At 45.9% G+C, this 25,516-nt stretch overlaps 1 protein-coding gene across 1 annotated transcript in view; it reads right to left on the bottom strand.

Moving 5' to 3' along the window:
* cux1b (cut-like homeobox 1b) overlaps positions 1-25,516 on the bottom strand; it is a 76,490-nt gene that overhangs the window by 30,625 nt on the left and 20,349 nt on the right. The window contains exons 2-8 of the mRNA XM_080007042.1: positions 24,606-24,716; positions 18,967-19,014; positions 14,308-14,386; positions 9,682-9,819; positions 8,302-8,425; positions 4,102-4,178; positions 3,874-3,940 (exon numbers count right to left, since the gene is read on the bottom strand). Coding sequence (XP_079863168.1) covers positions 3,874-3,940; positions 4,102-4,178; positions 8,302-8,425; positions 9,682-9,819; positions 14,308-14,386; positions 18,967-19,014; positions 24,606-24,716 — 644 coding nt within the window. The remainder of the gene's footprint in view (positions 1-3,873; positions 3,941-4,101; positions 4,179-8,301; positions 8,426-9,681; positions 9,820-14,307; positions 14,387-18,966; positions 19,015-24,605; positions 24,717-25,516) is intronic.

Here is a 25,516-nt window from a genome sequence, read left to right as displayed (position 1 = left end):
ACAGTTGATATTAGGTCAACATTGTGCCGGGGGCGATGCAGCAAAGAGAATGAGATGTGGGTGGGAGAGCTTTTCACTCTCTGCTTTTATTCCTTGCCCAACAGTTGAAAGGGTCTACTGTGCATTTAAGCAACACAATAGAACACTACTTCTCCAGCTTTTATCCTGTCTTAAACCACATACAATGTGTGTGTGTGGCGCAGACATGCGCGCACACTCACACGCACATGCTTTCGCACCAATGTAAGGGTCAGAGAGCCAACAAGCCAGAAAAGCTCGTAATGACGAGCGCTGAAGGGTAGTAATGCAGCCCAAATGCACCGCTGCTCCGGCTCCAAATGTGATCATTTAATCAAAGTACAGATGTACAAAGTCGTCTTAAATAACCTTTGGATTTGGCTGTATTTGGGAATTATAAAGGCAAAGCTAGGGGCCATGTGCCAAAGCAGATCACAGGCTAGGGATTTTCTACATAGCCTGATACAGTTAGAGCAGCAGCGCTTTATGGCCAGAGGAAGCACCCTGTAGAATTATGTTATTAACCAATCCACAGCAAAGAGCTGCTGCTGCGCACAAAAGGTAAATCCTTGCATTTTGCCATCGTGGACGAGCGCCACAAAGCCCAACAGAGCGCAGCCACAGGGAGGAGCCAGAGAGCATGCGCACACACAGCGTACAAACAGGACCCACACACACACACACACACACACACACACACACACACACACACACACACACACACACACACACACACACACACACACACACACACACACACACACACACACACACACACACACACGTTCCTTTGTATCTGGAAAAGCGACGGGTGCACACAGTGACATCAGTGAGGACTGCAGGACTTCTGAAACAAGCCCACGGCCTCTGAGCCCCTACTGTACTTCCTCCACTCCAGACAGTCCTTTTCATCTCTTATCATCTTCTCTCGCACTCCTTGCCCCTTTTCTTCTCGAACCTCTCTCTCTCTCTCTCCGACACAGTCCCTCTCCCCTCAACACCCCTTTCTCCCCCATCTCCACTTTCCTCCTTTCATCTCTCTTCCTTCCACCTCCCCCCACCCCACCTCCTCCTCTCATCTCTCTCCCTCTGTCCTTCGTGCCAGCAGGATATTCCCCCGATTTAGATTTTCATTTTCCTCTTCTATCACACTCTTATCCCCTCCTTCCTCACTCCAGCCAGCGCTCTGCCCTCTAGCTTTCTGCACTCCATTCCTCTTTCTTTCCATGGCTTTTTTGACATTGTGGCTTACCTCCAGGATTTCAAGGAGGTTTAGAATACAAGCTATGTGTTTGTTGCACAATCAATCGCTCAAAGTATATTAAACAATTGGGAACAAACTCTTTATCAATTCCTCAGAAATCTTGTCCTAAATAAACACGTTTTCCCCCAAAGTAACATCACACTTTTGTGCACAAAAATCACGCACACACACACACACACACACACACACACACACACACACACACACACACACACACACACAAATGCACACAGGCAGCTTCCTGTGAGGTTGGGGATCAATATATCATTAATCTTTAACAGTGACTAAACGGGCTAAATGCAGCCAGCCAGACCCTGACAGCGCCAGCACAGAGAGGGGGCTACGCTACATCTGCAGGCCCACCCCCTCTGAAGCTCACACATCCCCGACACTGCAACATCGGCCAAATTCTCTGTGTGTAAGTGTGTGTGTGTGTGTGTGTGTGTGTGTGTGTGTGTGTGTGTGTGTGTGTGTGTGTGTGTTTTAAAAGGCAGATTACCCAAATGCAGAAAGAGGTTGGGGGATTTGTCACGCAATGTCCTCCTTAGTGAAAACCGAAGTTCTCTCAGTGTGTGTGTGTGTGTGTGTGTGTGTGTGTGCGCGCGCTTGTGTGTGTGTGTGTGTGTGTGTGTGTGTGTCTGTGTGTATTTTCGCGAGTGTGTGAGTGTACATACCAAAGTGGATGACATGCACGTATGTGTGTTTTGTACCACCAAAATATATGCATTCAAAGGGTTAAAGTGGTGTTCAGCCGAACTCTGGCGATCTGCTCAGCCAAGCAGTAAACGGGGGAAGGACTCAGAGGACTGGGAGGGTGCAGGGTTAGGGAGGGTTTGTGTGTGCTTTAAAGCGTTGCATTAAAATTTCAGATCACAGCACGCCACATAGTCAAGGACCCTGACTGCCTCAGGCTCATGATTGAGTGAAAGAGAGTTTCTGTGTGCGCGTGTGTGCGTTTGCGTGTGTGTGTGTGTGTGTGTGTGTGTGTGTGTGTGGGCGGCCATGTGTTTATTAGCCCCTGTAAAGGAATGGGGCCTGCTATATGTGTCTTTTCCAAACACGTTCATTTCTCTGTGACACAAAAGGAATAGACAAGGAAGGAAGGAAGGAAGTGATGGGGGGGGGGATGAGCGCAAAGTAAAAGAGGAGAAGGCACTAAAATAAAAAAGGGGTAATGTAACGGGCACTGGGCACACAGAGAACTGGGAGGGAGCCTCAGACTATGAAACCAATTGATTAGTGACGTTACACCGTGTGAAGGATCTTCCTGTGGCCTTTCTTCCGTCACTCTTTTTCAACCCCCCCCCCGCTTCCACGCACGCACGCACGCACGCACGCACGCACGCACGCACGCACGCACGCACGCACGCACGCACGCACGCACGCACGCACGCACACACGCACACACGCACACACGCACACACACACACACACACACACACACACACACACACAAAATAGACAAGCGCAGCAAGACAGGTGACATATATTACAGCGCTACATGGGATGAAAACAAGGAGGGGAAAAAAAGAAGAAAAAAAAAAAAGCAGGGATTTTAAGAAGGAGAGAACATGGATCGATCTGTTTTTAACAGCCAATCAATCTGACAACGCTGTTAATGGAGACAGTCCGTTAAGAAGACAGTGAATGAGAAAGGGGGGGGGGGGGAGGCTTGAGAGCCAAGGTGACACTTAACCATGATTTGTGTACCATGTGCAGGCAAAGCAGACTACACCAAACTAGACTATAGATCACAAACTAGACCATAGATCACAAAAAAAGACGATAGATCACAAACCAGACTAAACCAAACCACAGATTCCGAGCACATTCCAGATATTGTCAGAGGTTGCACGAACCTTTAAGAAAAAGAAAAAATACCATTCTTCACAGTTGAGAGAAAAACGCGTTCCCTTTCTGTAGTTAAGTACGCCTATTCACGGTTAAGGTCCAAGGAGGGCCTTGGCTTCCTATTCAGAAATCTGAATAGGTCTCTGTTGTGATTGTAGACACAAGCATGATTTTGCTTTTCTCTGCCGGCCTTGGGGATACGAGGAGAGGCGTGTGATTGTGGCTAAGTGCCACTTTACGGTGTGGAGTGGCGACATGGAAATGCTTCTGTTCTCATCCTCGCAGGCCACCGTAGATCAATAGTCATGGGTGCGCCTCTGGCGAAAGTATTTTAAGATACTTAATCTCGGAGGTCCAGTCTGTCACCGACGTGGCCTTGCGAGTCTCAAATCTCAAAGTAGCCCCCGTCAGCCCATCTCCCCCTGTCGCGTTGTCGAAAAAAAATGAGACTTTTACGTGCGCCAGGAAAAGAAAGTTTTGAGAGTTTTATTTTGACTGCAGAATTCAGTGAGGTGTCTGCGAGGCTCTGCGGCGCGTTGTGGTGAACGTTGTGGTGAACGTTGCTGGGATTTAGAGGTAGTTCAGCGCCTTGAGAGTTGACCCAGCTGTGTGTTTGTGTGTGTGTTTGTGTGTGTGTCTGTGCGTGCGTGCGTGCGTGCGTGCGTGCGTGAGTCAGTTGATCTGAACAGGCCGGAAAAGAGATGCCTCACACACAGTCAAAAGGAATGGAAGACACGTACTTTGCTGTGGACTCCTCGTCATACTTGGTCTTCAAATCAAAAAGCTCTGCCTGAGTTGTTTCAAGTGCTGAGGAAAAAGAGAAAGTGAGTAATGCTTGAACAAAAGTAGGACAAATGATAAAAAAATAATAAATAAATAAATAAATAAATAAATAAATAAATAAAAATACGAGCAAAGCCCGAAAAAATACCGGGGGCGGGCTTTTAAGGATTTATTCAAACAGGTACCTGTCTGTAAGGATTGGGACTTGTGTTCAGCCTCTTCCAACCTTGTGGACATGGAGTCCTGGCTCTCCTGAAGTTTCCTACGGAGACGGACGGACAGCAAGGAGCGAGAGACGGCAAGAGCGGAGAGGAGAAGAGCAGAGAGATCGAGAAATTCGGTCAATACATCTTGGTTTCGCATTCACCGGCGGCCGTAACAATTCCATTTTCCCACCATTTTCTAAAGTGTTTTCTCTCCGAAATCCCTCCAAACACAACCCACTTCTCATTAAGCAGGCCTATTAGGCAGGAATGTCTGGCCACTGGGGCAAACTGCACTCAGAGAGGAGGGGCGAGGGGGAGGAGGCAGGAGGGGATAGAGAGAGAGAGAGAGAGAGAGAGAGAGAGAGAGAGAGAGAGAGAGAGAGAGAGAGAGAGAGAGCGTTAAAGAGCAAAGGACACTGGGAGAGAACGAGGGGGAGCGAAGGAAAGGAGGGGGGGCAAGCGAAAAAAAACCACGAGGAGAAAACAGATTCATTGTCGGCGTTGGAAAAAAGTTGGGCTCTGCTGAGAAATTGTCACTGTGTATGAAAACATCAATAATCCGCCACAAAGAGGGTCTTAAAGACACCCTTTTGAAGCCCCCCCGCGCCACCCCCCCCTCCTCCCCCACACCCCTCCCTCTCCAACAATCTGTCGCCCCTGTCATCTCTGTTTTTCTGCCCGTTGCTTCATTCTTACTCCCGCGTTTCGCTCTCTCCGGGATCAAATGAAGCAGAGGTGCCATCTATTTACTGCCCTCTCTCATTACAGGAAGTCGGTTCTCAGCAGACAGGAAAGGGGCCTATGAAACTCTGACGTACAGGAAATACAGCGAGACAATTGATCTTCTACTTTATATCTACAGCGGGCAGCGCACTTTGGCGCGGATGGATATTACGCGACGATCGGACGAAGCGGAGGGGAGACTGCTGCGATTGTGAGCGCGCACTTTGGCGCGGATGGATATTACGCGACGATCGGACGAAGCGGAGGGGAGACTGCTGCGATTGTGAGCGCAAATGCCATCGGATCAATGTCAAGAGTGGGTTCAACTTAGAAGTCTTCCTTGTCATGCAGTAAACTGGGCTACTTTATATATCCTTAAAAGCCAAAAAAAAGGGCAGCACCGTATGTCGTTGCTGCCAATGGTAAAACAAGCCATTTAAATAAACACAAATGACAGAGAGAAAATATGTGAAATTGCTGTAGAACTCTTTTTTTTTGTCCAGACTTCTGAAAGACTATCTTAGGTTGTGATAAATTACAAAGATATAAGGTTCGTAAAAAATAATAAAATAAATAAGTTTAGGATTTTTAAAAGCTATATGTTTCAGTGGCTTATAGACCTGCCGTCTCCAGGAAAACTAATCAGATTACTGTCACTGCGTGTCGGTAGCTTAGCCGATCAGCTGCCGCCGCTCCGGCACGGCGGCACGTGCAGGTTTGTCATGCAGAAAACCATGTATCTTCAGGTCGGAATCACTTTTTTGACACGTGCCTCTCGTGCCACGTCTACCTGGACAGCTGTTCCTGAAATTAACCTGAGCTCGACAGCCGACGTGGCTAGTCGGTTCCAGATGGACGAGCAATCCATATTTGTTACTCGTCAATGTTTGTCTAATACATTTTTAATAGAGTCATATAAAAAGCACAGTATATAAGTGTATGTCTGTCATTTCTGCCTTGTTTTCTTGCCCATGTGGACCCCATACACATTTTCTTTTTTTTATATACTGTATATATATTTAAATATTTTTTAGAATTATAGATATCATATATAATAAATATAATATAAAATACATATAGTATAGGTTTTATTTGTGAGCCTTTACTTAGTAGTTCAATTTGTCTGTTGACGGTTAGACCTAACTGCACAGCTTTCTGTTAACAATATGCCCAATTCCCATTCCTTGTGTTCTTCTCTGTAATATGAAATATTCAGAGTAATCACTCATCAGTGTTGGTGGAGCCATGCTTCACACTCAAACAAGATTCACAAACCTCAGCCGCCAAAAAGGCAGGTGGAATCAGGAGTCACAACTGATTATTGGTCGAATTGGGTGGGCGTTCACTTCAAGCCCGGCTGGATGTGTTACAGCTCTGCAATGTAAAGGTACCTCAGGCCGCGGGGGAGTTCATATGGGTGGGACGTTGTCGCGGTTTTGAGAAATGTCCATTCAGACAAAATGATATCGCTCCTTCCAATCATTCCTGATGCTACAAACTGCATGTGGAATATTTCTAAAATAAAGGGTTAGGGGATCCTTAGGGGAGCCTTAAAGGTGCAGTGTGTAGAATTTATGGAACTGACTTGGCAGAAATGGAATATAATATTCATAAGTAGGTTTTAACTAGTGTAAAATCCCATGAAAATGAGAATTGAAATTGTTGTGTTTTCGTTACCTTAGAATGATGCATTATTTTCTACACAGGGAGCGGGTACACTTCAGAGGCCGCCATGTTGCACCGCCATGTTTCCTCTACAGTACACTGTACCTTTAATTACTGCGTGGCAACTCTTGACCCTATTTAACTCTGGTAAGACTATGCACAATTTAGGTTCTACAGCTACTACTGAATTTGCTTGGCTGATGTTATCTCAAATTACTGTATAATAATAAAAAAAAGGCACAAAAAAAATGTATGGTATGCTTTTTCTAAACTACAAAGCAGTATAATAGGAAACCCTAAAAAGATATCTCCTGAAAGTGGTGCTAAACCTATCTGATGCTTCATTGATTGAAGTTTATTTAATTCTGTTCAACAGTTCTAAAAAAAAACGAAACTGTTGTGAATTGAACGAAACATTGGGGAAATCAGGTGGCCACTTGAACGGTTTATGGACATGTATGATGCCACTGCCTGAGATACTCTCCTTTAGCGTAGGGACAGTGTGTGAAGTTTTTGGCTCGATTGGGCTTCTGTGTGTAGCCCCACTAAGGATCAGTACAAGGGATTCAACATCAGATCTTATGTATAGAGGTTTATTGGCTCAAGGCAACATATCAATGGGGACTGTGGGGCATGGCCTGTCCCGTTTGGTGTTGCCGTAAACACCGCTTCAAGTTCCAATCAAAAGAGCAGAAGTTAAAATAATTATTTCCATCAGATTTGGGGACAAACCAGCCTGGGAACCAGACGAATCGGCAGGCTCATGTTTTATTTGCTCTGGCACCCTCCCGTTCAGACAAATTTCCAGCCGACCTTCCCAGGGTCGGGGCCACTCACAACCTTTGATCTAATGTGGGGCGGGTTTGATACGATGACGATGCAGAGGAGCATCGTTGATTGGTTGTTTTGTAAACAGCCAAGATGGCAGCCGCTGATGTGGTACAGTCTGTTGAATCCGCCATCACGCAAGTATTAAACAAACTGGACAGTATATTTTCTCTGAGGCCTATCCAATGCTCTGATTGGTTGTAGGCCTATCCAATGCTCTGATTGGTTGTAGGTCTATAAATTTGGGTCCAGAGATATTTTGGTTTGCGCCTGTTGATAAGGGCCCTTGGAAATCAAAAATGAACGGTGAGAGGTTTCACACTTATAGGGATTTGCGAATTGGTCTGGCGATGTCAGGCGAGGACAAACCCTTGAAGAGCTACACAATGAATTTATACCGCAAAAAACGCCTGCTTTCAAATGTTTTTTGTAAGCCTAGTACATCAGTATATCTAAAGATGTAAAAGCTAAAAGTTCTAATCAAAATTACAAGTACTACTACTAATAGCATACAAATACTCTGTGTTGTATGCCCAGCATGCTGAGAGCACAGGTTTGAAAATAATAAAGAAACATTTTTTTATATATATATATACATACATATTATAAGTGCTACAAACTAACGAAGGGAGATGGCCGGCAATAACAATCCAAGATATTAAGTCAAACAAATACAGACCAGTACAATGGTGCTGATTATTCAAGTATATTCTTCTCTTTATGTACTCACAAAACAAGGTTTAATTTTTAATAATTACTTATCTGATAATGATTCTTATTATCCTTCGAACTAATCGTAGAACAAATATTTGAGTCAGTCATACAAGTCAGGATAATCCCTGCCTCATCACGTATTAAAATCCGAATCAATATTAAGATGTATTAATGTCACACAAATTTGCAAAAGTAATTCTAGTTATTCCTCGACTTAAAAGAGAAACACCTGTCACACGGCGGACGTACCTCTCCTTCTCTGCATAGTCGTTGTGTAGCTGCAGCTGTTTCTCCTGCGCCAGGTTCTCCGCCTGGTTCTTCAGAGATTGCTCGTACTCCCGAATCTTCTCCTTCAAGGATTTGATGGTGACCTCTGGAGAAAGGGAGAGGGAGAGGGAGAACAAAAAAAAAAAAAAAGGGGGGGTGATCGAGTGACCCAAGTGACCCGAAGTTGATCAACGTTAATGATGGTGGTATTACTTGGAACGTGTCATCAGGAGACTACGTTTTTGCTGTCCCATGCTCTCTCTCTCTCTCTCTCGGTGCAGATGGAAGTCAGAATATAATTTTCAACGTTCTCTCTCGGGTAGATACGCTGTATGTATTGGGGGGTGCATTAGCGCTGAAACTCCATAACCTGCTGACGGCCAAGCTCCATATGGGGCAGCCTGAAATAAATCTAACACATAACTGGGGTAATAAATAGGCCTGTGTGCGTCGGTGAGAAAGATATAAGTGAGTGAGACAAAGATAAAGAGCGCTGCTTGTTTGCCGCCTTTGACTGAGAGCTCTTAGCACTTTGTGTGTGTGTGTGTCTGCGCGCGTGCGCGCGTGTGCACGTGCTTGCAAGATTTAAACTCTAGTCTCACTGCTCTGACACATAATCAATAGAGAAGAGTCCCCTCAGAGCCCTCTTACCCCTTAACTGCTTAACTGAACTTTAAACATTTAGGTTGCAGGGATCAATGGCCCCTGCACTGTGTGTGTGTGTGTGTGTGTGTGTGTGTGTGTGTGTGTGTGTGTGTGTGTGAGGGTGCGTGCGTGCAAGCGTGTGTGTGTGTGTGTAGCAGAAGTGGGAGTTCCACGTGTGTTTTGGGGTTTAAATATCCCCCATCTATTGAGGCCGGAAGGAGGGATAAAGGATGGGGGAACAGAAAAATCAATGGCAGAATAGAACCCTGCCGGTATCGAGCTGTTCCAATTAACTCTCGCCGAGAGGGGGGGGATTCCACGACACTCCCTGCTGGCTCACTCCCCCCCTTCCTCCTCCTCTGATATTACACCGGTTTTATTACTGCTTCTCACTCATCTCTCGGCCTTTTGTCACTTTTGTTCCATCTCTCTCTGCACTCAAGTCTGTCATTTTCTATTTGTAAAACAATGCCTCACAGATGGGCTTTTATTTTTCACAACACTATGACAAAACTTTCTCCATGCACTCATTTGACAAGGATATTACAAGATTATCTTCTCACAGAGCATGATATACACATACACACACACACACACACACACACACACACACACACACACACACACACACACACACACACACACACACACACACACACACACACACACACACACACACACACTATGTGTAGACATAATTGGCTGTCTGTCACCAACCTTGGTTCTTGACATCAGCAAACTCCTTGTTGTAGTCCTCCAGTGTCTCGCGGAGTTTGGCGTTCTCCGTCTCAATGTCGTGCATCCTCTGGAGCTTCAGCTGCAGCTGCTGTGCCAGCTCCAACACCGGTACCGGGTCTAGGAGACGAGGGACACACCACGTTCACACTCAGCGCCAGCTACACAAAACCCAGGCTGCTGACTCTGGTATCGATTAGAGAGGCTGAGCTCCAACTAAGGAGCTGTGACAGCAGGCACCCACCCTGGCAAAGTGTCTTTGAGCAGGGCTTAAAACCGTACAAGGTCTATTGTCCATTTCAGCATTTCTTTTTTTTGCACGCGATGCCGAGTGGGCCAGTTCTGAAAAGGGAAATCTCTCCGACACCTTGTCACGATGTCTTCCTCCTTCTCTGTAGATTTTTTTTCCCCCTCACCTGTCTGAGGGTTAGGGTTAGGGGACGTAGTCAAACTACCCCTTTAATGTGGGCTTGTAAAGATATTTGAGACTATAACTATGATAAGTGGCCATATAAATAAACTTGTCTTCCCAGACACTAGGATGTAATGCTGTCGCTGTGTTCTGACCTCAGCCCCAGCAATAGGATGTGTTACAGCATCACGTTCCACATTGTAGTATCATTGTAATAATAATTTTTAAAAAAAGTGTAAAGTGTAGTCTATGGGTCTCCGTGAAGGGGATCTCTTCTGCCGACACCAAAAGACAAAGGCTTGTATCAATAGAAAACGGATCATGAGAGGAAACTACAGGAACGAGTCTATTTTATTTTAGATTAAAAAAAAAAACGACACTGTCACTGAGCTGGCTTTGCAGTAGTGCTGTGTACAAACCACTGGTGCAAAGGCAGCTGAGTGACTTAAGGAAACGTGACAAAGCCACAATTAGCTTCGGTATGACATCAGCAGTGAGCACCACAGTAGCTCTGCTGGGATGGTAAAAGCACAGAGAGAGAGGGGGGTGAGGGAGAGCGGGAGGGAGAGAGAGATCACATGGAGACAGAGAAGAAAGAGGAAAGAAAAGAAATAAAACATACTACAGACATAAACGGATCATCGGACCACGATTAATAAAATGGTTTATTGATATCAAACAGCCCCAACAAGAAGAGAAGCGAAACACAGAGACAGAGGGGGCGGGGGTGTTGAACAGACATCTGAAGAATTAAAAGGGGGGTATTAAAGAGCACCGCGACAGACAGAAGCGGTAACTTTCTACAGCTGTTTGCAGCGGCATCCGAGAACACACACACAGCAGGGTTAACTGTCACTGTGATGAAGAGCGCCCCGTCAGTCAGTCCAATCACATCTGATTGGTGCTCATGGGTGGCAGACTGGTGACAGGCAGCCAAGAGACGCGGGCGATGCTCATCAGCATGCCAGCTAAAAGAGCAGTTTGTGTGTGTGTGTGGGTGTGTGTGTCTGTGTGTCTGTGTGTGTGTGTGTGTGCATGTGTTGTATAGATAAGGGGAACTGACAGCTTACAGCTGGGGGTGAGGGCTGTGTGTGTTTGTGTATTTGTCATTTCTGACGCAGTTAGATATCTTAACTATGCTAATGACAGATCAGCAGAGAACGATTGGGGAATTTCATGCTGATTTTGTGTTGTCAAGGTGACACAAAAAAGCGCAAGCTCCAGACTGAACAGAAACTTAGGATACACAAATATGCATTCCTCACCCCCCTCCCGCCACACGCACAGACACACACAGACACACACACACACACACACTAGGGCTGCACAATATTGGGAAAAAAACATTGCCATCATTTTTGTTCTCTCTGCGTTATATATTGCGATAATGAAAAAATACAGGAATTTTCACCGGATGACTTGAACAGCTCTATTTGGAAAGAATGATTCATTCTCGAATGATTAGGGTGATTTTGTAGGGGGGTGCTTCTATATAGAGAAAAAAAATAATAATATCTTTGTGACAGGAAGGTTTCTTTTTGCCGTTCTATATATATATATATATAAAATAAATATTACTCTTTTTTATAAGGAATGATCAACAAAAAAAATTACAAACAAAAACTATTTAAATAAATAATTGAAAAATATTTTTAAATAAACAAAAAAAATTTATGAAGCTTAGCCAAACCTTTAAGCGTTTGCTGCGGTCAGCCATAGTCCAGGAAGTGTGCGCGCACCCCGATACCATAGCATTCAGTTGTGTAAAATGCCACCATCCAAATGATTTTCACATGAGTACATTTTGAAAGTGTTGCAAGTATTGAGGTATGTGACCCACCGCATACATTTTTGTTTTTTCACATAAAATTAAAGTGTAGAATGAGAGCTTCAAAACAAGATGAACACCGTGTTTATATTGACATTTTGGAAGCTATGGCTTAAAAAAGATTAAGGTTTTGGACCATGCTGTCCTGGGGAACCAGGTCCCCAGGAAGGGGACAAGTTCTGTTTTTTTGGGACTTTTTTGTTGGTTTAAGTTATGAGAGCCTTGTTTCAGAGTCCAGTGTTTTATTTATTTTAGGTATAGTAACCCTGTGTCAGAGTCTGTATATTAGGCACTATCTTTCTTTTTTTTTTTTCTCTGCTTGGTTTGCGGGGGGTTTGGTCAGGTATTCTATACCTGGCCTCAGTTTGGTGTCAGGGGTATATGCTGTGGGGATGAGTGTGGTTTGAGCATCAACCTGTCCTGGGTCCAGGTAATTGGGGCCCAGGATCAGAGTGGCTGCATACCTGTTGCTCATTGGTTGATCTAACAAGCAACAGGTAAAACCCCCATCCCCATACTCACTCAGGAGAGGAGCCCTTGTCATGGCAGGTGTCCATCTGCTCCTGGCTTATTCCATATAGCCCACTCTCTACAATTAACTGTGTCTGAAACCCCGTTGTCTATGTCTCTGTGTCGGAGGTCCCTGAAATCGCCACTTGGATGGCGTGTTGTAGGAAAAACTGCAACAGTGAGCCAATCACACGACGCAATAAATCTAAAAACGCTTGCTGCGATTGGCTGTGGCCATACAAAGTCTTTTTTTTTTTAGACATCTTGGTACAAAAAGGATTGAATGCAGGAATTGTTTGACTGGAGAAGTTTCGACACGACTTTGTATTGGGTTATTTTGGTCGATACCTTAAAAGGTATTGAATACCAATACCCAGCCCTAAACATGGCGTGTCGGGAAGCTACTCATTGGATGGATTTTTACAACATTTGCCCGTCTGCTACCGTGCCATGACAAGATAAGGTGAGGTGAGCGAGTTGCTAGCGCGACTGAAATACGCAAAAGTTAGGAACCAATAAGCAGAATCAAAATGCACGTGTCTTATCGAATCAAGGGTTCTTGGAAACTAGGAACCAGTTCTTGATACCCAACCCTCCCAAGAACCCTTAAAACGGAGTAAGTTGTGTTATATCAGACAAACCTTTGTTGTAGATTAGTCATGGGAAATGAAAACCGTATGTGTTAATTTGCCTTACTTGACATGGCACGACGACACAGCACACATCGCAATGATGATGCTGAAACGATATATTGCGCAGCACTCTCTCACACACACACACACACACACACACACACACACACACACACACACACACACACACACACACACACACACACACACACACACACACACACACACACACACACACACACACACCTATGTGCCCTAGATTTGGGCCCCTATCTGCCTCAGTGCCCTTGGAAATCAACATTCTCTCTTATCAAACCTTTGTCCTTCACATCGGCCCCTCCAAATCAACTGTACAGCCTGTTAAAAGCAGTTTGAATCGTGGGCCAGCCGTGCTGAACACTCCAGCCAGACACGTTTAATCTGAAGCAGAGCCCAGTCGGCTGACTAACCAGGCCCTGTGCTGATATAAGACAGAACAAAACACACTGTTTCCTCTTTCAAGACTGCTGCATTAGTCAGGCCGGTGTGTGTCTGCGTGTGCATCAGGCATTACATCATTGTCTCGCTGAGAGTTAAGAATAGCCCCGTCAGGGCTGGCGCTGACTTATTGGGAGCAGTACAATCCAAAGATATTACTGTAGGTCTATTCGCATGGGAATACGACGACCTCCTTACGCTATAGATGAACTCAACTCCACTCTCATTTCTACATATACAGCCCTCCAGGGCTCAAACTCTGCTGAAAATCTCAAACCAGTATCAATGTGACTGTGTCTTCCGTACTTTTGTGTGCTGCGAGTCCCCCTTCCCCAACCCACCCAATGTGCTCAACATGACTGCTCATGTGCGCACTTGTGCTCCATAGCAAGACGCACCCTTCTGCTCAGACCCTCGGAAGGCTACACCGGCAGGCATGAGGTCTCGTGGGGACATATTAAGGCGTTACACACGCCTGGATGCACAGTGAAGGAGCACCAGAGGGATGGTGTCACGCTTTCTCTCTTCTCCCTGTCGGTGCTGTCCGCATAGATAAGGAAGCCTTCTGATCATGAACTTGAATCTATGGAGTAGGAATGTATTCTCACACAAGCGCGCACACACACACACACACACACACACACACACACACACACACACACACACACACACACACACACACACACACACACACACACACACACACACACACACACACACACACACACACACACACACACCCCCCTTACCTGGAACATCGATTAATTTCTTGTACACGTTCAAGAAGGCAGCCTCAGCTTCTTTACTTCTTTTACTCAAGGCGTCGATCTAAGGGGAGAAAGGAGGAGACAGAGAGGGGGAGGGGAGGGGTTGTAAGATAAATCCACCTCACATCTGAATGTCACATCCATACCTTCTCAGAGTAAGCAACACATCCATCTCTCCTCACTACGTGTCAGTGCGTTGCATGTGTTCGGGGCTCCGTGATGACGGTGGCTGAGTTGGTGTTTCCTTCCCGTGAAGTCTGTTCAGCTGTTCAGCTGATGACGGACGTGTATCGTTTGGCGTGTGCCTGTGCATGCCTGTGTACATGTGCAAATGCTGGTCTGTGCACATCTGGGTGTTTTTGGCTCTGTCAGACTGTATGCTTGCGTGCGTGCTTGCGTGCGTGCTTGCTTGCGTGCGTGCGTGCGTGCGTGCGCGTTTTTCCCTCGGAGCGCTGACATCATTAAACAGCTGGCTCGGCCTTTCCAGTCACAGCAGGCGCAGATTATTCAGTCAGCTCTTAGCAGCAATACAGCGTGTGGATCCATTACTGGATGTGGTCATTAACACAAGAGGGCAAGGCACGCATTCCATCACTAATATTATTGAAATGGACAGCATTAGAATGGATCTATAAGAGATTAATTTCCTGAAACCTTACTGGGGAAACTTTAAGAGGGGTTGTTGATGCTTAACCATCAGGCACCGCAAAAGCAACGCAGGGCCCTCATTCTCTCACTGTCACACAAACACATGCTGCGGATGAAAGAGAGCGGGCTTAAATGCTATTGAAATAAAATCTACATCGGGAGAACCAGATGCTGAATGAAGACATTCAGATGGTGCTACTGAACTGGGCAGGGTTACAGCCTCGCGTTTCCCTTCCAACTCCTCCAGCACTGGCTGAGCGAAAGAGGGGGAAAAAGACAAAAGCCTATAAAACTCCAAATATAAAGTCTTCACATTCCTAGCCAAGCCAGTAGTGGAGTTGATGGGTGGTTTGAGGGGTTCTTGCCACTGTAAACAGAGCAGGCTACATGTAATACTGCCTGGGCTCCTATGGGAACCTAATAAAATCTTCACATGGCTTTGATTCCTCTACAGTTTTTTAACCGCAAAACATCTGGCCTAGAGTAGGCTGGTGCCAGCACCCCCCAGTCCAGCCCACCCCGCCCTCCTCCCCCTCCTCCCCCACCCCGCCGCTACCCCACCCTCTCCGAAAATCCTTTTCCCCTCTCTTTATTCTCCCCCCCACAGCCCCGCTTCATTTTCCTCCACCTACAGTCTCTTACACGGTCTTCTTGCCGGAGACGCATGTTTCTCTGTCGTGCACACATTCAGTTCACATGTCACTGGTATGCACAAGGGATTTACTTATGCTCAAATACACGCACCCATACAGACAGGGACACACACACACACGGACACACACGGACACCCACACACACGGACACCCACACACACCTCTCATTCTCACATCATATTGTACTGCATGGACACAGTGTGCACTGCACCCTTGTCCTGTACTGTGATACAAAGCGGTCAAGACCCCCAACTGCAAGGCCACTAATGGGGGATAACTGATTGTGCCTACTAATACCTCTAACACACCAGCAAACCTATCTCTCCATGGATGTGTATGGTTGTGCGTGTTATGGCAAGGCCATATTCACAAAATCCAATGTGATAATATTTATTGAACAATACCTTGATGCTGATATTTCGGGGATATATTGGTGCTTTCATAAAGACATTTACACGCAAGACATTTTTGAACTGGTCATAACATCCACATTGGTAGTTAGGATACTGTGACCAATCAGGTAGACGCGTTGATTAGAACAGCCTAAGAAGTTCAGAAAGTTGCATTACTTTACAATATCTTTTACAATATAAATATTATATGTTATATCAATATACCAACTCTAGTGTGTGTGTGTGTGTATGTGTGTGTGTTTGTGTGTTGAAACTAGAGGACGAGGCAGGATATACAGCGATCAGCATGCGACCATTAATAACCGTAACACAACACGCTTAACACAGAGATCAAGTACGCATACACGCAAACACACATGTGCCACGCGCACCCAGTCCCACACAAAGGCATTGAGGAGAGCCAGCGGTGTGACTGCAGAACGTCTGGGCCAAGGTCAGTGGTACAGCAGCTTTATATAGCCCAACATGGGAGGCAGGAAATAGACATTTAATGTAGGACACACCCTACAGTTAAAAGGCAGGTTAACTGAAGGACCAGAGCCATTAGAAGACCACCCAGTATCTTCAACTGTGCCATGCCAAGTGCGGCTTTCTAAACAAACACCATTGGGTTGCCATCCGCACATACACATAGGCGGAGTGATACAAATGAATAGACAGAAATGATACCTCACCAGTATCAGTACGCATCCAAAGAGAAGTGCTTGCAATTGCAAACTGTATTCTTGCCCTCCCTTGCTCTAACACACACACACACACACACACACACACACACACACACACACACACACACACACACACACACACACACACACACACACACACACACACACACACACACACACGTCAGCACCTTGTGCCACCATCACTCAGCACCGCCTGGCTCCCCTATCTACCCATGGTGTGTGAAGGGCATCAGGCTGACCTGTGTGCGTGCGTGCATGCATGTGTGTGGCCCCAGTGGAGGCTGATAAGGCGAGGCTATGGGAAGCAGAGACTGAAGCCCGGGATAATGGAAAAGCTTATCTGATCGATGGACCAACAAGGAACACTGAACGAGAAACATGCGTGCACGCGCGCACACACACACACACACACACACACACACACACAAATTGCAACATACGTGCACTCACAAACAGAAGTGCACGCTCACGTGCGCAAAACTCCTTTCCTTAAGTCAGGGTCTCATGGGAGTTGCGCAGTTATTGGAAATTATTATAACTGGAGCACAACCACTTTTCAATGACAACGTTTCAACTGGCTTCGAGACTTTCTGGGCATCGCTGGGCAAAACAACTTGGCCGGCATCCATCTCCACTAAACTCAAACTCAAGCAACTGGTTGGAATGATCCTGGTGGATGAGTTAGCCTCTGGCTTCATTGGGGGAGATTGAGGTTTACAGTTCTATCTTGTCCTTGATCAAAGGATTTGAGGGGTAAGCAAACAAAACCAGGCTATAATTACATCTTGTCTGACTCGTTCGTGTTACAGCATGCCAACACACAGAACAGGGGCCTATGGTGGTCGGCGGCCTCAGACAACGGAGCGGGTATGTGGCGCTATCTCAAAAACCATAGCAGTTTCTCGCCGAGCCTCTTCAGTCTTTCAGAGAGACCACCCACAGCGGCGTGGGTTCGCCGTGCCCGGGTGCGCGCATGTGTTGAGGTGTGTCAACATAAGAACAGTGGAAACAGCTGACACAGCCTTAATTATATCACAACCGTTTCTATTCTCCAAATAGACTCTGGATCATCAGCAGAACATGGCGGAACCACAATAAATTACAGAATTTTCAAATAACCACTGGCTGTGGTCGCCACGATAACACGGAAACGTGGAACTTACCCAGTGTTAAACTGTAATATTCTAAGGCTAGTGGCAAAGCAGGCCTGGCACTATCCATCGGGCTGATTGTGTGTGTGTGTGTGTGTGTGTGTGTGTGTGTGTGTGTGTGGGGGTGTGTGTCGTGGAGGCGAAATTGCTGGGTTGAATGTCCACATTCTCCACCCTCAAATAACACCCCAGTCTAAGCTGGCCGTTTCCATTCCTGCCCTTTGACTTTCACATATGGGAGGGAGTCAACTGGGGAGTGTGTGGCTGCCAGACAGCGGGAGTCGTGGTGAAAATAGGCCCAAATGATGAAGGAGGAGATATAGTGAGAGGGCAGAGTATAATATAATTCAAACACACACAGGCACAGGCACAGACACACACACACAGAGGAAAGAAATCCTCATCAAGGTCAAGCGACATAAAAATTCAGCACACAATATTCACTTCGACCTGAATAAATGTGCCAGCGATAAACAATAAAGGCGTGTGAGTCATCCTACCGAAAATAAATAAATAAATAAACGACAACAAAAAAATACATGCAACCCCACCGAGTCATACAGACAAGTCAAATCAGAGGAAATAGCATTTGATACGTTGTGATTGGCTACAGCCAGGGTTTTTAGGTGGCATTATTATTTATTTTTTTTCGCAGGATGCAATTTAAACACATCCCCAGGCTACAGGACATCATGAATAGGACGGGGGGAAAAAAACAAGAGCAGAGCAGAAGAGAGCAGAGAGGAGCAGAGGACAGCACAGAACAAGAATGAGGAAAGAGGGAGTGAATTGGATAGTGGTGAGAGCCAAAGCAGGGGACACGGGAGTGGAAGAAATAAGAAGAGAACATGATTTAGGAGGAAGAATAAAAAGGGAGAGCGTACAGAAAGGGTGTAGAGAGGGGAAGCATCAACGGTCAATGAATGCCAAGTAGTCTGTGGAGGTCCATTGTTTGAATGCTGTGTTTGAGCTCGAGTTCAGTCTATCACTGTGTCAACACACACACACACACACACACACACACACACACACACACACACACACACACACACACACTACACACTACACACTACACACACACTACACTTACCTCTCCCTGGAAGCTCTTCAGCAAGGGGGCTACCTGTTTCCTCAGATCCTGAAAAAAAACAAAGAGTGTAGAGGTTAGAGGAAATAAACAGCAAATATGGAGGAAATGGAGGTGATGTAAAAATGGGTGGAAAACCTGTGAGCCGACACACTTCTGCCGAGTGCGGAAAGCCTATTTTACAGTGTTAAAAAAAAGAAAAAACTGAAAACTACAGCGAGCAGCCATATATTATTTTTCCAATGAATAATGAGCGGTGCGTGAGCCGGGGACAAACAGGAGGGCAGGAGAGGAGAAGCAGGTTTGTACCCCAAGGTGCTCGGAGAGACCATGTTCCTCATATGAACAGGTGCAGCACCACCTGGGCTACCCAGAGGCACCGCTCATGCATGTGAGAGGTGGAGAGCGACGGGGTGGGGAGGGGAGGCGAGGGGAGGGGGGGAGGGAAGAGGAGGATGAAGGGGAAGAGTGAGAAAACAAAACAAAAAAAAGAGGCTAAAGAGGAGGCTCACTTAAGATGCACGTTTTTGGTTTTTTTTGTAACGGAAAAAGCAAACGCTTTCCATCCCTGAAGTCCCATTGCATGACTTTCCAGTGCGAGTCAGCGCTTTCAGATTAGATAGCTGGCCGAGTTTGTATCTGGGGAACATGCAAATCACCACACTGTGTGAACTGAACCCGCGTCTATACTAACTGAACTGGAGCATATTGTAAAAGCAGAATAGGACATTCTGTACAAGCGTGCCTGCTCTGCACGGCAACTGGAGATATATACGCGCGCGCGCACCCTAATGAAGATGTGAACTAGGGCAATGACAGATGTGTGGTGGCGAGGCTGCGCGCCCATTGAAAACCATCATTTGAAAGCCTTTTAGTCTAAATCCCGGGCCGCGTTTATAGAGCACATGCAGCCTTAACTGACCCGCGAGCAGCGTCTAGGGGAGCAGCCTAATCCCAGGCCGGTCCAGACAGGCCACTTGTCTGAGGCCCAGGACAGGTCGTGACCTTGCGGACCCCCTCTCCATTGTCACCTCATCAGGGGTCGCTGTGGCCGTTTGTCTAGGCCAATTCAATATCCCCCCCGCTAGAGATAATGACCTGAACTCCCCCCGCTGCCCTTTCTCACACAGACGCATGATCAGCATGCACATTAGACGCCTACGCACCCTATGGTGACTTCACTTCGGTCATTCGGATTTAGACGTCCTTTCATTTCGCCATCGGCTTTTATCACTATCGGTTTTTGAGTAAAATGTTTTTTTATCATTTCAATTGTATTCTATACTGTCATTTTGGAGATGGGGGCACCAGGACGGGGTTCGGGGTTATAATGTTAACTTTTTTTTTTCTTTCTTTTGAAGGCAGTCCATTCTTTCCACAAGTATCAATATCATAACATATTAAAAGCCACCCTACACCATTGATGATTTTACACCATTGATGATTTTAGTAACCTTTGAGGAGCAGTCTCTCACTCACACACACACACACACACACACACACACACACACACACACACACACAGATAAATACGTACTAATAAACTGTAAAGGCCTGGCCATGAACTAAACCCTGAAGCTCCCCCCTTCAGTCCACTCACTACTGCTTCAGCTCCCCTCCCCCCCTTCTGAACCAAAGATTTATGACCGTATAACATAACAATGCACACAGACACCATGGACAATGTGTGTGTGTGTGTGTGTGTGTGTGTGTGTGTGTGTGTGTGTGTGTGTGTGTGTGTGTGTGTGTGTGTGTGTGTGTGCGCGTGTGTGTGTGTGAGGGGGGCCCAGACAGCGGGAGATGGATGGCTGGTGTGTGAGCTGCCGGCAGACAGCAGACAGGCCAGCCTAAGGAATCCTCCAGGGAGTATGGAACTCCCATTCGCTGTCTGTCTGCCCTGCAGCTAAACACACAAACGTGTGCATGCACATACAAACACACACACACACAGTTGCGCATTTTAGTATGTTTGCCCCTGGCCAGCAATCTTGGGGATATTTTACACGGACACACGGACACACGCACGGACGCAGACACGCACGGACGCGCACACACACACACACACACACACACACACACACACACACACACACACACACACACACACACACACACACACACACACACACACACACACACACACACACACACACACACACACACACACGGAATCCTTTGGACATTTTACAACTGCTCCAGCCCTCTCCTCCCTAACAATATTGGAGAGATGCCCTCACTAGCAAAAACAGAAAATTAAGAACTGAATCAATAATTCAGACAACTTCGGAAGAGCAGCAAGAGACGCATCTTGCAAAAAATTTAATCTACGGTGTGTTAGTCCTTCTGAATTATGAACACTTTATTTTCACGCTGCATTTCTTTGCACTACTTTCAAAATGCTACGGAGCCTGTGTGTTATTATGCAGACCATGAGTGCAGTTCAGGCCGAGTACGGCTCAGCAGACGGGGTCTGCATGGGGCTGCTCTACTGGCTGTTGAATAATGGATCAGAGACGGACTCCCATTCAGACTAATGCAGTCTGATCTGATGTGACTGTGATCTCCACTGAGTGGACGAGACCACAGAGAGCTGACAGAATGCTCTATAGGCTGGCCAGTGACACACATGCACACACACGCCTGGCTGGGCAATAATTCCATTTGATCATTATCACCTTGCAGTGGCATCGTATAGTTAGGACATTGTAATGTTGTGACCCACAATTAGTTTTAGTCTGATTGTGGATTATATATTATCATATGCAGCTGTGGCCAAAAATATTGCCACCTTTGCTTTTTTGATTTTTAAATAATGTAGCTGAAAATGTCCTCTTAAAAATAGTTGAAATCAAAACATGTTATGGCATACACACAAGTAAATGTTTTAATTCTGGATCGTGGCTTATTCCAATACAGAAATCCTAAAATGGCCTGGAAAATATTATTGGCACCTTTATCAGTAATTGAGTCACAGCCACCTTAAATCTAATAATGACTCATTCAACCAGTTTGAATGGAGAAAAGTGCTCATTCTGCGTCACTCTGTGAGCATGGAGAAAAGGAAAGAATATTATTTTTCCAAGGAGGTCACACACATAGCGGATCTCAAGGCTCTCAAGTCCCAACGCTCTCATCTCAAGAGACCTTGACGCCGCCGTGCCTACCGCACGCCCACCCAATGTTATCAAGAAGTTTAGGGCCCGGGAAGTGGCCGCAAAGAGAAAGGTTTGGTTAAGATTGAAGTTAAGGAGTGTTCTGAGGGAGAAAAAAAGAACCTTGGACAACTGTAAAACAGATTCAAGCTGACCTTCAGACACGGTGCAACAGTTTCAACTCTCACTACCCAGCGCCAACTCAATGAAAGGGGGGTTCTATGTTAGGCGAACCAAGGCGAACCCCGCTGCTGAGAGAGAGACACAAGAAAGCCAAAGTCCTTCTGGGAGAATGCCCCGTGGACAGCTGAGACCAAATGGAAGCCCTTTGGTAGACGATCAAACCCGCCTATCCCAGCGATCAAACACCCAGGGATGTTTTTGGGGGTTGCTTTGCTACATCGGGTACTGTGCGCCTTAAATCTGTACACGGCATTCCGGAAATCAGGAGATCAAGGTATTATAGAGACCGATGCGGAACCCGCTGACAGAAGGCTCCGTCTGTGGTGCACAGGTCTTCCAGCGGGGCAGTGACCAAAAACACACTTCAGAAAGCCCCCAGGAATGGCTCCAAAACAAAATGCTGGACCGCAGCGATGAGTCTAGATCTAAATCCCACTGGACACCTGTGGAGAGATCTGAAGGAGCAGTGGGGAAAAGCAACCACTTCAACTTCTGAGAGCCGGAGCAGTTTGCAAAACACAAACGGGCCAAAACTGCAGCGGAGGATCTCTTCGATGGCTACAGGGAGCACTTGATTGCGGTTCGTTTCTCCAAAGGCTGAACTACCATGAAATATTTTGTCAATGCAATTTTTTTGTTTATTTTAGCATCTAAAGCGATGTGTTAAGCTCTGAAGCGATCCATCCTGTGAACAGTGGAGTAACCTTTGACAATTTTCAACTTGTTTTAGAGAATATTAAGAGATTAGAAGATTTTCCAGCCATGACCGTAACCGAGTTTAACATAACAAACCAGATTAAAAGGACTTTTTGGAACACGTGACGACATGATTTACATAAATACTGTGTAAACTTCACACCTACACGCATGAAAAGAAGACATGTGCCGCGCTACAAATATGCAGCAGAACGTGGCCATACTTAACTAAAACGCAAAGTGTTTTCAGCACTGTTTCACCACGAGCCCGTGAAGCCCCTGTAATGAAGCCTGTGGATCCCCTGGCCTGGCTCAAGTTCCTCCTCCACATACCAGGGAGATGCCAGGGGCCACACAGACGCCAGAGGAGCCTTCCTAAATCACAGCCTTGTTACATTGATGAATGTGTGTGTCCTGTTCTCTGTGATCTCGCCTATCTGGCTCAGCTTATGTGTTTGTGTATCTGTGTGTGTGTGTGTGTGTGTGTGTGTGTGTGTGTGTGTGTGTGTGTGTGTGTGTGTGTGTGTGTGTGTGTGTGTGTATGCTTCATTGCCTCTACATGTGTGGTTTGATTGTATGTGTCTCTGGCTCTCGGTGCCACTTTATTGTGCTTATATGTTTGAGCTTGCATTGAGAATGTTTGCGTCAAAATGTGTGTGTGTGTGTGTGTGTGTGTGTGTGTGTGTGTGTGCGCGCGCGCGCGGGCGGCCTGTTGTAGGCACCAGTCTCCTGCCTCCCTCTGTGCGTTGCCAGGTATGTGGTTTTGCCGAGGCGTGAGATGCATGTTTAGAGTAAGGGGAAATTAGCGCCTTTCGTATGCAAGTACTGTTTTCTCTGGTGTGTATTTCTCTACACAGGGTGGGCTACACTCTTAAGTCAATAGTCAAAATCCTCATCCTCTGGTAAAAAAAAATAATAGGCCTACTGTCTACTCCAGAGGGTTGACAATTTTCCATACACGGTCTAGTCAATTCATACATAATTCATTTATTCATCAATAATTCACCATGGTGACATTACCAATAATAACACAACAATACTTTGTTTTCACTGTGCGGTTTAGAATGAATGTGTTGCCTTGGTAACGGAGATGAAACAAATATTCCCAGGAGGAGGGATGGGAACACAGGAACAGGACAGAATTCCCTCCTGATCCCACTTAGCAGTGCTGTCAGAGTCTCTCTCTCTCTCTTCCTCTCTCCTTTCTCACACACACACACACACACACACACACACACACACACACACACACACACACACACACACACACACACACACACACACACACACACACACACACACACACACACACACACACAAACTAGGTCAGATAATACAAACTCCGGAGGGGTTTTCTGTTTTGTCTCTTTAGGATTTCAGGAAAACTAATGGAGAGACTATTTTTGGGGAGCTAAGCTTGCATCTCCACGCTGACTACTCCTCTCGTGCTTTCTCACTAAATATTCACGGCTAGATTAACGAGGAGGACAGAGGTACGGAGAGATATGACGGCAAAAGATTCGACACTCATAAAGGGCCCAAACATTATGCATTTTCTTTACGTTTTTTTATGAGTCTTTTTGTGCGCGTGTGCCCGTCTCGCTCTCTCACCTCTGGCGTGTTTTTCTTGAACTCGCGGCTCAGGTCGATGAGTTTCTTTCTGGACTGTTCGCTCTCATCCTGTCTGTTGGCGAGCTGCGTGGCGGTGGCATCCAGTTCTTTCTGCAATAAAACATATATATTTTTTTTAAATTAAAAAAAACTTTGTTTGAGAGAAGTGCGACACACAAATGAATGCCGATAACGTCGGCGACAGGAGAACAAGAGCCGTGTTCTGAATATGCAGCAAAATAAAGATCCCTCTGAAGCAGTCGAATATTAATATGAATCGTCAACAAATTCGAGACGGGACAACTGCAGGTTTTGCAGACTAACAAATATTCTAATTTTTTTTTTTAATTGAACGTTGCACGTGCAGAATTGAACATACATATACCAATGTATTGCTGCAACATGTAACACAGTAGTGTGTTTATTGACTTGTGAGCAATCTCTACATTGTGAGAGAAAAGCACCAGAACCTGAATACCGTGTCAGTGAAAGCTGACCAGGACAAGTTTGGTTAATCTTGTAACGAATCCCCAGATGATCTTGTAATCATAGTTTCTGTGAGAGAGAGAGACAGACACACACAGACACACAGACACACACACACACACACACACACACACACACACACATACACACACACACACACACACACACACACACACACACACACACACACACACACACTAATTGCATGTCTCAGGTAACTCCTTCCCCTGCATAACAACAACAATATGACAATGATATTATCAACAACAGTGTTGTCAAGGGTTGAAGTAGAGCCCCCTTTTATCCCCATCCATTTTAACTTTGTTATTAATAGAAGTTTATGGGAGTTGCTCCAGACAATGGGCCATGCGCTAACATTAACAAGACATTCAGGGCTTGTGAAAGTGCATCTCTCTGCTGTGTGT

This window comes from Zeus faber (genome assembly GCF_960531495.2).
Source record: "Zeus faber genome assembly, chromosome: 9".
Classification (NCBI taxonomy): domain Eukaryota; kingdom Metazoa; phylum Chordata; class Actinopteri; order Zeiformes; family Zeidae; genus Zeus; species Zeus faber.
The sequence above is the reverse complement of the archived record's forward strand: the minus strand, read 5'-3'. Positions and strand labels throughout refer to the sequence as shown.